The sequence below is a fragment of the Diabrotica virgifera genome, chromosome 4 (genome assembly GCF_917563875.1).
Source record: "Diabrotica virgifera virgifera chromosome 4, PGI_DIABVI_V3a".
Classification (NCBI taxonomy): Eukaryota; Metazoa; Arthropoda; class Insecta; order Coleoptera; family Chrysomelidae; genus Diabrotica; species Diabrotica virgifera.
Window position 1 is genome coordinate 172200874 of NC_065446.1, and position 13705 is coordinate 172214578.

At 32.9% G+C, this 13705-nt stretch overlaps 1 protein-coding gene and 1 long non-coding RNA gene across 2 annotated transcripts; both read left to right on the forward strand.

Annotated features, from left to right (window-relative positions):
• The first annotated feature begins 3230 nt into the window (after positions 1-3230).
• Positions 3231-5173, forward strand: LOC126883243 (uncharacterized). The gene is made up of 2 exons (XR_007697586.1): positions 3231-3576; positions 4571-5173. It is a non-coding gene; the product is annotated as an uncharacterized LOC126883243 (long non-coding RNA).
• A 1120-nt stretch (positions 5174-6293) lies between these two features.
• LOC126883237 (uncharacterized) lies at positions 6294-8270 on the forward strand. Its single transcript, XM_050648533.1, has 2 exons — positions 6294-7917; positions 7979-8270. Exons 1-2 carry the CDS (start codon positions 6591-6593, stop codon positions 8185-8187), a joined length of 1536 nt encoding a protein of 511 aa, XP_050504490.1. The 5' UTR covers positions 6294-6590; the 3' UTR covers positions 8188-8270.
• Positions 8271-13705: the final 5435 nt, after the last annotated feature.

Consider the following 13705-nt stretch of genomic DNA (forward strand, 5'->3'; position numbering starts at 1 on the left):
ATTGCTTACAAAATTCATCAATATTGATAAATATCAGAGAAAAATGAACATTGATAAAAATTGTTTGCCCTACCTTTCTCCAAACATCTGGTGTCTCCAATAATAATTTCCTTAAATAATCACTTTGCAGTGTGGTAAAGTTTATAAAGTTCACAAAATACAGCAAACGAAATCTAAATGAATCCAAAATATGACGATAAACAGTGAAATGATGAAATGAAGTGATATTACAAACATAACCTATGTAACCTGTATGCCATGCCAACCAGAACCAGAAGTCACGTGGTTTGGATTGCCTAAATACATATACACGCGCAGCAAATTTGAAAATGAATGCAAATTGAATAGTAAATGACCTCTCTTAAAATATAGGACATTGGTAGTATGTTCATAGAATGTCTTGTGGTAACATTCCACGAATAACTTAATCAGATATTCACCGAATGTTCCTTGAATGTCCATTACATTCAAACATTAATAGAACTTTGATAGTACATTCCTGGAATGTTTTGTGTTGTTAGGGTTCTAAGTATATAACTAGAAGGCAGAATATAGCACTTCCTTGGAATATTCTTCCCATATACAAAAAATATGTGCGATAGTACATTCTAACTATATAACTAGAAGGTATATAGCACTTCCTTGGAATATTCTTCCCATATGAAGAGTACAGGGGAAAAACAAGGAATGTCACTTTTTCATGAATTTTGACTTTTCTCGCCATGTGGTAGCAAAAACTGAGTACTATCGACTAGACTATCGATTCAGAACAATAACCAGAAATATCAGTCGATATAAATTTTTTATAAATTTCTATCCAGGCGAAGGACCAGGATTGTCCGCACGCCACTGGACAAAAATAAGGATTGTTAGCAGTTTTTTGGTGCATTATTAAATTAACAAGTTAATATATAGATTAATATTATATTAAGCTTATATACTAATAATTGCTAGAATGATGCTAAGAATCTCCTAAGTAGTTTTTAGATATCACAAGAATTAAACCTTTATTGGTGCGTTTATCTCAATATGTATAAAATGTGACATTCCTTGTTTTTCCCCTGTACTTTTTATATACTAAAAATATGTGCGATAGTACATTCTAAGTATATAACTAGAAGGTATATACCTAGCACTTCCTTGGAATATTCTTCCCATATACTAAAAATATGTACGATAGTACATTCTAAGTATATAAATAGAAGGTTTATAGCACCTCCTTAGAACCTTCTAAAAAGTATGTTCTTGGTATATACTAAAAAGAAGTGCGGTAGTACATTCTAAGTATATACATAGAACGTTTAAGTACTGTAATGTAGTATATACTTAGTATCTTCTCTGCACATTCGCAATGGTAATTACGCATATTCTCAGTATATACTTTTTCTGAAAAGTATGTTCTATGAATCTACTAAGAACATGAAATTGTTATGTGGGCTTGTAAATGACAGTTAATTTAATATTTTACTTTCCTCTTTTTTCAGCAATTGAACTTTAATTTATGTATGTATCTTAATATTATTTGTAATCATTTCTTATTGATATACGTTTAAAAGATTTATTATAATCTTTCAAGGCCGGCGGTATGTTCAGACCCTAGCTTAACTTAAAAACATTGCCTAATAGCGCGATGCTTGGCAACGGGAGTTTATTAAAAGTTGTAAGAGGATACCCACGTATTTTTATTGCTCTGCGAAAGTATAGCTCCTAGTATTAATTTGCAATCGAAAGTACACAGCAAAAAGTCTAACTATAAATCCTAATCAATAAATCAATAAAGTAAATATAAAGAAACGTAATGTTTTAAATTATTTTTTTTAATAAGTTAACCCATATTTTTGTCAATTTTGCCAAATAGTTAATTAAGTACCTATGACGATTGTTCCCTTATCAAACTATATTCAAAGGCCACCGCACACATGTTATGAAAAATATAATGTCACACAAATGAAATAAAATTTACATGAATAGATGCGTCCTGAAATTTCAATAATTTAGTTTATCGAAATCGCATTTTGAAGTCTATAAAACTGGCATTCATAAATAATATTAGTCTAGTGGCTATTGAATACAGTCTATTCAACACTAGCTGAAGCCGATTAGCGGCGATACAACTAACCAAATTATACCTACTTTATTATCAATAATAATAGGAAACGATAAGAGTAAGCATCTGCCTTAATCCCTCAGAATGATATTTAAGGAGTACCGCATTAGAATATCTTTTTTCTCTCTTTGACACACGTACATTCCTATTTGATTTTAGATTTATTTTTATCAATTTACGTTCTTGCTAACGCACCTATGAATAAAGCATACCTAGAACTGTCAAAGTCAAACTAAGTATTAATATAAGATAATTTGTGTAAAATCCATCCATACCATAAAACCAAGAAGACGTTCCATCAAATGGTGGCAATTTGAATCTCATATGATGCGACGTTTCATCTCTCGGTGGTTCTTCTTTCACTACAGGATTCAAAGCTACTGCATTAACCGGTGGCTGCACTTTCGAATTGGTTATCATGTCCTTTAATTCTTTGAACTTCTCTTCTACGGCTAAAACTGCTGCATTAACTGATGGTAGAACTTTCGTATTGGTTACCATAGTCTCTAATTGTTTGATCTTCTCTTGTAGCATTTCTTTATTGTCGTCTACACTTCTCTGTATCTTATCGAATGTTCCAGAAACTTCTTCAAATTTCTCGTTGTTCTGTCTACAAACCTCTTTATTTACTTGAGAAGTCTCGTTAAATTTTCTAGAAGTTTCATCGACCATTTTTTTTTTAGAAATTGTTTCAAATTTCGATAAGATTGCTTCTTCCGCTGACTTGAAGTGAAACGTCTCTGGGTCATCTCCACTCTTCCTGAGGACCTCCTTGAGTCGGGTTTGCAGGACTTTCTTGGACCCACTGACATCTAACTCGCGTTCTAAAGACCTCACTCTGTCGCACTTTTTTACTGCGCATGCCCGGCCCCGCCCACTTAGAGATTGCGACATCGTACAAGAAATTGACACAACCGAAATTGGGTTTTTTACCAAGAAATGAACAATAGTGTATATAACAACTGTAGTTTATCTGTAAATATAGGGTAACTGACCCAGTAATGGACACTGTACCAGTAATGGACACTAATTTGATAAATTACCAGAAAATAAGGAAAATGTCTTATGTAACCCCCACATCGGGCTAGCTAAATGTTCTCTGCAGTATTGGCCATCATATTTTCAATGATTAAGGCCCGATTGTACATTGGCGGCTTAAGCTATGGCTTAGTTGAACCGGGTTCAATTTTGAGCGTCGGTTTAACTTCATTCGGGTTGTTCAATGCCGAGTTCAGTTAAGCCGAGGTTCATACAAATTTTGGTAAGGTTGGCAACGTAAGGCATGCGTATTCAAAGCAATTCCCGTCAATTCTCGACATAAATTTTCCCGCCATTTATGTATTATTATTTGGTTTTTGTCAATATAATTCTTTTATTACTGTTATTAGTTTAATCGGTATTTTCTATCGTTTAGTTTATCAGTTTAATCAATTTCCTACGTTAAATTTGTGAACAGACCATTTGAATAGGTATTATAAGTATTAGGATATTGCAATGTGTTTATTTTCTTTTTGTAAAAAACTGTTTTTATATAAGTGTTTTTTTCTACACTGGACGCAAAAAAGCCTTCCAATTTCACCTCTCAAAAAGAAATATTGGTATCTTTGGCCAAATAATAAAGCAGAATTGTACAAAATAGAATGAAACAAATAACCCCCAAAATTTTAAAGAAGTTTATCAAAGCCATTGATTGTAGCAGATAGTAAGAAATTTTTATAAATATCTAATAGTTGTTGTATGTATTAGTTTAAATTTCTAAATTAACAAAGTATTCATGCATAAGATTTTCAACCTCCTCCTACGTTTGACAAATTGTACTTCTCATGATTCTCTAGACTATAGACAGTTAGATTTACTACATTTTGGCTAATGTTATTGCTACTTCTTCTTCTTTATGTAGTATGGGCAAAGGGTTATTAAAAAGCATTGCAATATTGTGTATCATTGATGTTCCAATTACAATTGAATGGGCCTTCCGAATAAAAGTGCCATGTGATTCGTTTTTAAGAAATCGAACAAAAACTGTTAAAATTATAATAATGGTAAATTTATACATTTTAAGGATTAGTAATTAATTACTTCAGCTTAGTACCATCTGTTTAATTTCAGTACTTAAATTACATCTCAACTGAACTAACTTTTCTTCGTCATTGATATTTTATGGACTTTACGGTCTTTAAATGTACCTATATTCTTCTTAATATATTCGTCATGCTTTGACTGGCTGATTGACATATAGTCCATGCCATTAAAAAGGATTAGTAATACAGTACAGTTATTTACAAACTGTATTAATAACTAACCCTTAAATGTGTAAATTTACCAATATTCCAATTTTAACAGTTTTTGTTCGATTTCTTAAAAACGAATCACATGGCACTTAACAATTGTTATTCGGTAGACCCATTCAACTGTGTCTATGCATTCTGCATTCTCATTGTGCCTCATTAAATAAAATTTCAGCTTGTGATGAAGGATTGCGTAAGGGTGTTATCAGGTTTTCTTGACTCCGTAACCACTATCACCAAAGAAGATACTAATTCAATCTTCACATTCTCTTCTCATAAATATTTAACTGTTTACAGCTATGATTTCAAATTCACTCAAAAATGTTAATATTTGCCTTATTCTAGGGAAGTAGTTAGGTAATTTAAATAATTTTAGAAGGTAAATTAGTTTGTAATTATTATTAAATAAAGTGATAATATGTACCTACATAAGCATGGTACAAATATAATTAATTTAAGATTTATTAATAAATTATGTACATCTAATTTAATAAATTAACAAAATCGTTTTCTACATTTGCTTCAAAATCATTCACAAGTTGCAAAAAGGAGCCTGTTGCTTAAAACCAGTGATATGGGCCCACTTCACTGCACAAAACCTTAATTTAAGGCAATAAAAACAATGTTCTTAGAAGATACAGCTTGGTTCTTGAAATGTCAATAACAAATTTGCCACTTGTTTTCGTTCTCGTTCTTACCTATCTGTTCGATTTTTTATTCTATGAGCAATACTAGTTTCATACAAATAGTGAACAGTGAACAGATATCCAAAATCTTTGCAACAATGCATAATGCATTATCCTTCCATTTTCAAAATGATTTTCTCTAGACCTACACTGTTTCTGTGTTCTCCTTCCTTCTAGAATATTTACCATTTCCAGAAAATCTTCATTATTAGTTAAATTTTCAATGAGGTTCATTTTTAAGGTGTAAATATTATGATTTCCGTTGACAAATGACAAAAATGTGAGGTTAAAAATGCTTGAACCAGCGTTAAACCGCCGAACATCGACCGCTCAGCTGAACCCGGGCTTAAACCGAGCTCAAGCTTAAACTTTGTATGTACAACGCACTTCTTGCCCTGAACTCGGTAATGGCGCTGAGCCGGAGTTGAACCTCGATTGTACAACCGGGCCTAAATAGCTAACTTCACTCATCTGTCAAAAGTCAGATTAAAAATCAAATGAAGTTTGTGTGAGTCAGCTGATGTAAAGTGTTTATTTAAGGTACCGTTTTTTACAATTTACTTCATTAATTTAAGTTTTAATATTTTTTTGCAAATGGAACAGGCTTAGTTTTAATTGTTATTGATGATATTAACTGTAATTTTCGTCAAATTAGATATTTTTAATTATCTAGTTTGAAATTTAGGGGGGTGACCATTACTAATACACAATAAACCGAGAGGGCTAGTTTTGGACACCGGGGGTGTCCATTTATAAACAGTCAGTTTTTAGTAATGGACACACCTCAAATTTACTACTTACCAGCTACTATGTTTCACAGTTTAATAATTTGTGCAATAATTTTCAGCAAATGCCGAAAACTAAAAAAATTGGCACTCGCCAGTTTTTTTCATATAGCGAAGACGACTTGAAAAAAGCTATTGAAGCTGTAACACAAAATGGAATTAGTAGAAAAGCTGCAGCACGTCAGTTTAATGTTCCTCGAACCACACTGATCCGTAAATTATACTCGCCTGCTACTACTCCTCGGAAAATGGGTCCAGCAACAGAGCTTTCTGAAGCAGAAGAAAATGTTTTTGAAAACTGGGTACTAGCAATGGCTCGCAAGGGTTTTCCTATTCATAGACAAAACCTTATGTTATCAGTGAAAAAATTTCTTGAGGAAACTGGCCGAGAAACTAAATATTTATTAAATAAAACTCCTGCGGGCGTTCTTGGTTTCAAGGATTTTTAAAACGTCACCCTAAAATTAAAGAGAGATATCCTGAAGCTGTCAGCAAAGCTCGGGCAGCAGTAACACAAGACCGAATTGAAGCATGGTTTGATGAAATTCAACTTTTTTTAGAGGAAGATAGATATGATGAAATATTATTAGATCCAACTCGGGTATTCAATGCAGATGAGGCAGGATTTTGCCTATGTCTGAAGAGTGAAAAAGTTCTAGGCCCTGTAGGCTACAAAGAAGATTTTTATATTAGGGTATCATCGGAAAAAGAGCAGATAACCGTAATGGCCACTTTTTCAGCAGATGGCAAGCATGTTCCTCCAATGTTGATCTTTCCTTACAAGAGAATCCCAGAAGCTATAGCTAAATCAGTGCCAGAAAATTGGGGTCTTGGTAGATCTGATTCAGGGTGGATGACATCCCAAGTATTTTATGAATACATTTCGAACCATTTCCTGCCATATTTAAAATCCAACAATATCCAAAGGCCAGTAATTTTATTCGTCGATGGGCATCGATCACATTCAACAAAACATGTTAGCCAGCTATGCGATGATAATGGAATTATTTTGGTATCACTTTTTCCCAACACTACCCATATTATGCAACCAGCTGACGTATCTGTTTTTAAACCTCTTAAAGCTGGTTGGTCAGCAGAAGTGAGAAACTGGAAATTTCAAAACTTTCCAAAAGATGTGACACGTTCTACTTTTGGTACTATTTTAGAATCTGTTTTTAGTAAATATGCTTCTGAGGAAACAATTAAAAATGGATTTAGAAGAAGTGGGTTGTATCCCTTTAATAAAAATAATGTTGATTACACAAAATGCATACCAAACAGAATAGTTGCTGCACAGATTTCTGATAAAGAAACACCTAAAAATGCCTTAGATGTACTAGAAAATAAAATTGAAAAAAAATACCTTACAGAATTTATACAAACATATTCAAAAAGAGAAACCTGGTCTGGAGACATATCTTATTCAAAGCTTTATAGTGTCTGGGCCGAAATTAAAATGGATTATGAAAATGAAAATCCTCAACAGAAAGAAATACACCCCAAAAATATAAGTATTACGTCACCAGTCGCTGGACCATCGAGACGTCAATGGGAAACACCTCCCCAAAAATTGGAATATGAAAATCCTCAACAGAAAGAAATACACCCCAAAAATATAGGTATTACATCACCAGTCGCTGGACCATCGAGACGTCAATGGGAAACACCTCCCCAAAAAAACATTCGCTACTATGAAGAAAAAGAATCAGAAGGGTTTAAAATTCCAACTCCATTTAAAAAATGTTTAGTATTTCCTCAAACGCCTGATGGAACTTTAAAAACACCAAAACACAAAAGAAAAATATTTCCTGCAGTAGTTTCAAGTGCGAAATATCGAGAATTTTACGAGAATGAAGTAAAGAAGAAGAATGGTCCGAAAATAACAAAAAGAAAACAACAAAAAACAAATACAGTCAACGAAGAAAGCAGCTCTAATTCAGATATGGACGTTACTTATCTCGACGAAGATCTTGATCTTAGTGAAAATGAAAACATCATACTAAAGACAAATCAACATGTTATTGTCAAGTACATGGATACACATTATCCAGGTAAATGAAAAATAACTGTAAAATACCTTATAACTTACCTGTTTTTATTTCTTGCTTGTAGGAATAGTTCTGAAACATGATGAATTCGGGGCAGATATCCGAACTATGGTTAGTGCTGGCATAAATTCCTGGAAATGGCCAGTTAAAGAAGACGTATTATATTACTTTATTGAAGACATAGTTTGTAATATAAAAGAACCTGAAGTAAAGAACAATAGGGGTCATTTTAGTGTGCCTGAAATGGCAAAATATAATGGTGTCCATTACTAAGTCCATAATATGTCCATTACCCATGTTTTGTGACCATTACTAGCTCATGTGCTACCTTTTTTTAAATAAGAGATTTTCTAAAATTTGTTGTCCTTATTTTCAAAAATCCTCATAATATCCAGAAAGTACATAAAATAAGCTTTTAAATTCATTAGTGTCAAATATATTATATGAAGCTGTGCCTCAGTAAAACATTATTAAACTTAAAATTTGCTTAAGAGTGTCCATTACTGGGTCAGTTACCCTACCATATTTTATTAATTTTTACCATATTCACCGGCTAACCCGGTCGCGGTATCGATTAATCCGACTTATCGAGGTTCCCCTGTATTTAACTTGTTCGGAGAGAACTGGTCGGCTGGCTTGTATAAAATTATATTTTTAAAAACTTTGCTATTTTCTAAATTTTGTTTCACCCTGTTTTATGGCTATCGCGTAAATACAATAGATGTTTATTAGGTATCCCCGCAAATGGTCTTTTTTTTGCTTAAACATTTCCGTAATAATTCACGGAAAGTTCTATTAGCAACATGGTCGGCACACACGTACTTTTTAAATGTTCTTTTAAAAGACTTTCCGAATATAGAACAATTAACGCACTCCGATTATTTCCGACGAATAAAGTTCAAAAGTCTTTTAGAGTTACTTTTGTTTATATTTGAACTTAATTAAATTTAATTTAAAAAAATTCCTCACACCTACACCACTTCTAACAAGTTTACTGTAACAACTTACAATTACAATGAAACAAGCGGTTCGTATTTATATACGACTTTATTTATTTATACAAGTTTGCTTTACGAATTCTAACTTATAATTAAACTACTTCTAAAAATTCGCGTCCTTATACAGGGTGTCCTGAAAAGATTGGTCGTAAATTATACCACAGATTCTGGAGTCAAAAATAGGTTGATTGAACCTAACTTACCTTAGTACAAAGGTGCACATAAAAAAAGTTACGGCCCTTTGAATTTACAAAATAAAAATAAATTTTTTGCAATATATACAAAACTATTAGAGATTTTTTATTAAAAATGGACATGTGGCATTCTGATGGCAGGAACATTTAAAAAAAAATTATAGTAAAATTTGTGAGCCCCATAAAAATTTTATGGGGGTTTTGTTCCCTTAAACCCCCCTAAATTTTTGTGTATGTTCCTATTAAATTATTATTGTAGTAATACATATTAGTTACACACAATGTTTTTAAAACTTTTTTTGCTACTTTTGCCTAGTACTTTTTCGAAAAGACAGTTTTTATCGAGATATTTTGAATATTTGTCAAATCCACCACATATTTGTATATGGTTAAGAACGATTATATAGACCTGGTAATGATATGAAAATTTATTTATAATTTATATTTTTAGGTATATGTATTTTGAACCATATTAAACCAGAAGCCACATCTCGATAAAAGGTGCAATATTGAAAAAATACTAAGAGACAAAAAAGTTTTAAAAACACTGTGTTTAACTAATGGTACCGCAATAATACTTTAATTGGAACGTACACAAACATTTGGGGAATTTAAAGGAACAAAACCACCATAAAATTTTTGTGTAAATATATTAAAAAAGAAGCCACATCTCGATAAAAACTGGCTTATCGAAAAAATGCTAAGAATATTAAGAGACAAAAAAGTTTTAGAAATATTGTGTTTAACTAATGGTGCCACAATAATAATTTAATTGGAAAGTACACAAAAGTTTGGGGGTTTAAGGGAACAAAACCCCTATAAAATTTTTATAGGGTGCACAAATGTCACTATATTTTTTTTTAAGATGTTCCTGCCATAAGAATGCCACATCTCCATTTTCAATAAAAAATCTCTAAAAGTTTTCGATATATTTAAAAAAAAGGATGTGTGTGTACTTTATACGCACGTAAGAAGTTATACTTCTATTATATGATGCCAACGAAATTAATATATGTACTTTAAACAGTTTATTTATATTTTATTTAAATATTAAACTAATTTTAATACTTACTACTTTCCAAAAAGTTCATTAAAACAATACCAAAAATTAAAAAAATAAAAGAATAAAACACACACAAACACAATGAAAAATGCCACAAAGAAATGATTTCTGAAGAATAATTGTTGGCAAAAATTTTAACTAAATACGCATTTTCTGAAAAAAATTATATAACAAATATACTTACAATTATAAAATGTATAAAAAAATAAAAACAATAAAAACTTGCATTGGGATTCGAACCCGCGCCGCGTTTATTAGGGTGCTTAGATTTAAAATCGAAGCATCTACTCATTTAGCCACTTACACGTATCTGTCATGTGGAAGATAGGCCAACTGAACGTTTTACTGTTTGACAGTTCTGAATTTAATCAAATTAGTTTGATTTTTTTTATGTAATTATGTTTATTTACAATCTACATCAATAAAAGAGTATTAAGTAAATTTGTTCCATGTTTTTGGGCATGAAGAAGAGACTTCCAATGATGTCTCATCTTATTCTATTTATGTTTAAGTTTTAAAATAGGTCCTGAGGCCAGGTTCGATCTAGTCTCCTTGTGGCAGGGCCATTATGGAATAATTCCCTTACTAACTCATTGTCATGGTGAATGGTACGCTCGTTCTGTGATTCAGATGCTCGATGGATTTCTTCTCTGATGAAAGGTATATTTAAGTCTTCGTGAAGTGTTTGATTAGTTACATACCATGGTGCATCCACTATTGATCTTAGAACTTTAGACTGAAATCTTTGGATGATATTGAGTGATGTTGACTTTGCACAGCCCCAGAGGTGTAGTCCGTAGTACCAAATAGGTTTGAGTATTGTTTTGTACAGAAGAATTTTGTTTTGGATGTTGAGTTTTGATCTGCGTCCAAGGAGCCAATACATTTGCCGAAATTTCAAGTCAAGTTGTCTTCTGTTCGTCTGTATATGTTTGTTCCAAGTAAGACGTTGGTCAAAATGGAGGCCAAGGTATTTAGCGTCTGTTACTGTTGGTATTCGTACATTTTCCATTCTTACAGGTGGGCATGTGTTGTGACGGTTTGTAAACGTTATTTGAGATGATTTTGTTTTATTTACTTTTGTTCGCCATTTTGTGTACCACTCACTGAGTATGTCCAGATGGTGTTGCAGGTCTTGTGAGGCTTGTATGTGATCTTCATTTACAGCGAGTATTGCTACGTCATCAGCAAAGGAAGCGATCGTAGTATTATGAGACTCTGGTATATCGGCTGTGTAGAGTGAGAAAAGCAGCGGCCCGAGAACACTACCTTGCGAAACTCCGGAGTTAATAGGACAGATGCTGGATTGTTGGTCTTTGAATTTTACTGAGAAATATCTATTTGATAAGTAGGATTTGATTAGGAGGAAATAGTTACTAGATAGTGCTAATTTTACTTTGTAAAGCAGACCTCTGTGCCAAACTTTGTCAAACGCTTGTGAGATATCTAGGAATACAGCGTTGCAGTATTTCTTTTCTTCGAGAGTTTTTGATATTTCATTTACTATTCGATGGACTTGTTGTGTAGTAGAGTGGTTTTACCGAAAACCAAACTGATGTTCTGGTAGTAATGTTAGGAATTCATGATCTGCGTATATTCTTTGTAGCAGCAATCTTTCAAAAACTTTGCTAACGATTGGGAGTAGGCTGATGAGTCGATAAGATGTTACTTCATTGGGCGCTTTGCCTGGCTTAAGGATCATTATGATTTCCGCAAATTTCCATATTTTTGGAAAGTATGATAAACTTAGCATGCGATTAAATATTACTGTTAGCATAATAATGGCCTTACGAGGAAGTTCTTTTAGTACTTGTGCCGAGATTAAGTCATAACCTGGAGCATTTCGTGAGTTGAGTTTGGTTATTTCTTTCTTGACTTCTATAGGAGTAAAACTTTTGATTGGAAGGGACATTTGACATGCTGCGCTAATTAGTTCTTCCACTTCTTCATCAGGGTCTGGTGGCTCGGTTTGAAATACACTCGTAAGATGTTCAGCAAAGACGTCCGCTTTTTCTTTGTTGGAACGAGCCCATTCACCATTTGGTTTATGGAGGGGAGGAATAGTTGTGTATGAATTTTTGAGTTTCTTAGTCGCCTTCCATAGCGTCTGATCATTTGCTGTAAGGTTTGTAATGTAATATTCGAAGGTTTCGTTGTTTGCAGCTTTGATGGCTACTCCAAGTTGTCTACGTAGTCTATTGTATATATGTTGATCTATGTTGTTTCTAGATCTTTGCCAGTTTCTTCTCGCACGACTTTTTTCAGCAATAAGTTGCCGAATGTGTAGGGGAACATTTGTTGTATGTGTCGGTCTGCGTTCATTTCGTGGTGTACATTGCCATGCCGCTTCTTGCACAAGGGTGGTGAAATATTGAGCTGCTGTATCTATCTCGTGTGGAGATTTGATTCGCAAATTAAGATTAATGTTTTCTTCTAGGTAGTATTGAAAATCTGCCCAGTTGGTGTTTTTTGACGCTAGTCGAGGAGGGGGTGTGTTATTTATGACTGTGGTACTCTTGTTCATGATAACTGGTGTATGATCAGATGAGAGGTCATAGCTGGATTCTATCAGTATTAGACAGTTGTTTCTGGATTCTCCTTTGCTTATGTAAAAGTCTAGCACAGGGGTCACCAATTATATTTCCTGAGGGTCCGTTTCGAAAACCTATGACACTTCCGGGGTCCGGAGTTAACACTATCTGTCTGGTTGTTCCAATTCGGTAAACAAATCAGATGGGTGCAGTGCGAAATTTTTAGGCAGATATTGTATTTAACAGTTTTTTAATAAATCCAAAACATCACCTTTTTTGCTCCCGAAAATATGGTTTTATCACTTTTGGGTCATCTTAGACAAAAATAATGTTCTGTAATTTTTCTCAAAACTTTGAGTTTTAAACGATTTATAATCTGAAAAATACGAAAATAAGCATTTTCGAAGCTTGAAAATTCATGTGTAACTACATTATTATTTTTGCGGTTGTCAAGTGCCTAAATTGAAGTTTAAACATTCAATTTCAAGATTCTGATGAGTTATCGGGTTTATTTCAATTTCGAGCGTTTGTTTTTATTGGCGTATTTAATTATCACATTGGCAATAATTAATTGAATAAATAAATAAATCATTAAGATAAAATATGTTAATAATAAATTATAAAATTTTAATAAATGTGAAGTTGGGCATTTTTCGCATCAGTACGTATAATATGTGCGACAGAGACGCACCATAAATTGCGATGTGCGGCGGCTTAAAATTCGAGTGGACTCGCATAATTAACAATTAAAAACAACGGTCTATATTGAAGTAAGCCCCGATTACTCGTTAGAATCTTGAAATTGAATTTATAAACTTCAATTTAGGCACTTGGCAACCTGAAACCTTATAATTTACATATGAGTTTTCAAACCTTGAAAATGCGTAGGTATTTTCACATTTTTCAGATTTTAAATCGCTTATAACTCGAAAACTATCAACTTTTGAAAAAAATGACTTTTTTTTAATAAAATTTTCGCGACTAAAAGGTAATTTGGAATTTGTA